The sequence below is a fragment of the Empidonax traillii genome, unplaced genomic scaffold (assembly GCF_003031625.1).
Source record: "Empidonax traillii isolate 1590-97213 ecotype Southwest subspecies unplaced genomic scaffold, ASM303162v1 scaffold1777:size77351, whole genome shotgun sequence".
Classification (NCBI taxonomy): Eukaryota; Metazoa; Chordata; class Aves; order Passeriformes; family Tyrannidae; genus Empidonax; species Empidonax traillii.
In genome coordinates this window covers 66025-69243 of record NW_020956970.1, presented here as the reverse complement: position 1 = coordinate 69243, position 3219 = coordinate 66025, and the positions used below count along the sequence as shown (strand labels likewise).

Below are 3219 nucleotides of genomic sequence, written 5' to 3'. Positions count from 1 at the left end.
ACTGGGATCATACTGGGAGTGACTGGAATCATACTGGGAGTGACTGGGAGTGACTGGAATCATACTGGGATCATACTGGGAGTGACTGGGATCATACTGGGAGTGACTGGAAGTGACTGGGATCATACTGGGATCATACTGGGAGTGGTGGGAAGTGAGTGGGATCATACTGGGGTCATACTGGGAGTAACTGGGATCATACTGGGAGTGACTGGAAGTGGCTGGGATCCTACTGGGAGTGACTGGAAGTGACTGGGATCATACTGGGATCACACTGGGAGTGACTGGAAGTGACTGGGATCAAACTGGGACCATACTGGGAGTAACTGGAATCATACTGGGAGCAAGTGGAACCACACTGGAGGCAGCTGGGATCATACTGGGAGTGACTGCAAGTGACTGGGATCATACTGGGAGTGATGGGAAAAGACTGGGATCATTCTGGGATTATACTGGGAGTGACTGGAAGTGACTGGGATTGTACTGGGAGTGATTGCAAGTGATTGGGATCATACTGGGAGTGGTGGGAAAAGACTGGGATCATACTGGGGTTATACTGGGAATGACTGTGATTAGGATAATACTGGGATCATGATGGTGTTGACAGGGAGCAACTGGGACCATGTTGGGAGCAACTGGAATAATACTGGCAGTGACTGGAAGTGACTGGGATCATACTGGAATCATACTGGGATCATACTGGGAGTGGTGGGAAGTGACTGGGATCATACTGGGGTCATACTGGGATCATGATGGCATTGACAGGGAGCAACTGGGACCATGTTGGGAGCAACTGGAATCATACTGGGAGTGACTGGGATCATACTAGGAGTGGTGGGAAATGGCTAGAATCATACTGGAACCGTACTGGGATCATGATGGCATTGACACGGAGCAACTGGGACCATGTCGGGAACAACATCGTACTAGGAGTGACTGGAAGTGACTGGGATCATCCTGGGATCATACTAGGAGTGGTAGGAAGTGCCTAGGATCATGCTGGAGCCATACTGGGATAGACTGGAAGTGACTAGGGTCATACTGGAACCGTACTGGGATAGACTGGAAGTGACTAGGATCATACTGGAACCGTACTGGGATAGACTGGAAGTGACTAGGATCATACTGGAACCGTACTGGGATCATGATGGCGTTGACACGGAGCAACTGGGACCACGCTGGGGGCAACTGAAATCATACTGGGAGTGACTGGGATTATACTGGAAGTGACTGGGAGTAGCTGGGATCACACCGGGATTGCACTGGGATAGACTGGGATTACAGCGGGTGTGAACGGAACCTTACTGGGGGTTACTGGGAGCTGCTGGGCCCGCACACTGGGAGCAACTGGGAGCAACTTTTCCCGCTTTCCCGGTGCAGATGCAGGAGGGGAAGATCATGGAGCGGAGGAAGAAGATCGCGCTGGAGCTCTCGGAGCTGGTCGTCTACTGCCGCCCGGTGCCGTTCGATGAGGACAGTAAGAGCCGGGAGAGCGGGATCCGGGACGGGATGAGCACGGGAAGAGGATCCAAAGTCCTCCCCTGACGGTCCCCTCGGCTATTCCAGAGATCGGCACGGACAAGGCGTGTTACCGGGACATGTCGTCCTTCCCGGAGACCAAGGCGGAGAAATACGCCAACCGCAGCAAGGGCAAGAAATTCCTGCAGTACAACCGGCGCCAGCTGAGCCGGATCTATCCCAAGGGCCAGCGCCTGGACTCCTCCAACTACGACCCCCTGCCCATGTGGATCTGCGGGAGCCAACTCGTGGCCCTCAACTTCCAGACGCCCGGTAAATCCCGATCTGCGGTGGGGGGGGGGTGTTTGGATCGGCCCTGTGGGTCGACCCCAGAGTTTTTATCCCCGGTGGTTCTGGCCTGGGTCGTCTTGTTGGAGGTGGTTTGGGTGAGCTCTCTAACCTTGGGCCTCATCCTGATGGGATCATCATCTCCCATGGCTCTGCCCTGGGTCTTGGTGGAGGTGGTTTGGGTCATCCCTCCAGCCTTGGGCCTCATCCTGATGGGGACACAGGAAGTGGTTTGGATGAGCTCTCCAACCTCTGTCCTCATCCTGATGGGATCATCATCCCCCATGGCTCTTCCCTGGGTCTTGTTGGAGGTGGTTGGAATGATTTCTCCAACCTTTTTCCTCATCCTGATGGAGACAAAGGAGATGGATGATCTCTCCATCCTTTGCCCTCATCTTGATGGGGACAAAGGAGGGGGGTTTGGATGATCTCTCCAACCTTGGTCCTGATGGGGACACAGGAGGTGGTTTGGGTGATCTCTCCATCCTTTTCCCTCATCCCGATGGGGACACCTCCATACAATCCTCGGGCACTTCGTACAAAGCCCGGCTTCATCCCTGCTCCAACCAGGCTTGGGGTCTCCCACTTGGGTTTGCCAAGGCAGGACCCTCCTCCCAAGGACCTCGGGGAGGCCCCCAAGCCCCAGGGCTGAGCCCTGCTCTGTCCCACGGCCGCAGACAAGCCCATGCAGCTGAACCAGGCGCTCTTCATGCTGGGGGGCCGCAGCGGGTACGTCCTCCAGCCCGACATCATGAGGGACGAGACCTTCGACCCCTTCGACAAGAACAGCCTGAAGATCGTGGAGCCCATCACGGTCCAGCTGCAGGCAAGTGGGCGAGGACCACCTCGAGGCGGCCACCGCCGAGGCGGGGACTCGGTCCTTCCGTTTCGGAGTGGGTGTTAACGCGTTTCAGCCAGGTGGAGCTGGTTGTTCCTGGAGGTCCCTCCTCACCCTGCTGCCCCTTCCCATTTCCCCCCACAGATCCTGGGCGCCCGGCACCTGCCCAAGAACGGCCGGAGCATCGTGTGCCCCTTCGTGGAGGTGGAGGTTTGCGGCTCCGAGTACGACAACAGCAAGAACAAGACGGATGTCGTGGGTGAGGGACAGGAGGGGGGATATCCCCGCTCTGGGGACACCGGCACGATCCTGGCCGTGCCCTGGAGGGGACGTGGGGGTGATGGCCGTGTGGCCGACCCGGCTGTGACCCGTCCCTCTGTCCCCCACAGCCGACAACGGCTTCAACCCCGTGTGGCTCTTCAAGCAGTTCGTCTTCGACATCAACAACCCCGAGTTCGCCTTCCTGCGCTTCGTGGTGTACGAGGAGGACATGTTCAGTGACCCCAACTTCTTGGCACAGGCCACCTTCCCCGTCAAGGGCCTCAAAACAGGTATGGGCCTTCCAGCGGCATCGG

At 57.1% G+C, this 3219-nt stretch overlaps 1 protein-coding gene across 1 annotated transcript in view; it reads left to right on the top strand.

Annotated features, from left to right (window-relative positions):
- The window catches only part of LOC114070992 (1-phosphatidylinositol 4,5-bisphosphate phosphodiesterase gamma-1-like), a gene marked incomplete at its 5' end in the record, with an annotated part of 13613 nt that overhangs the window by 8103 nt on the left and 2291 nt on the right, over positions 1-3219 (top strand). The window contains 6 exons of the mRNA XM_027908644.1: positions 830-977; positions 1381-1477; positions 1567-1791; positions 2484-2632; positions 2789-2903; positions 3034-3195. Coding sequence (XP_027764445.1) covers positions 830-977; positions 1381-1477; positions 1567-1791; positions 2484-2632; positions 2789-2903; positions 3034-3195 — 896 coding nt within the window. The remainder of the gene's footprint in view (positions 1-829; positions 978-1380; positions 1478-1566; positions 1792-2483; positions 2633-2788; positions 2904-3033; positions 3196-3219) is intronic.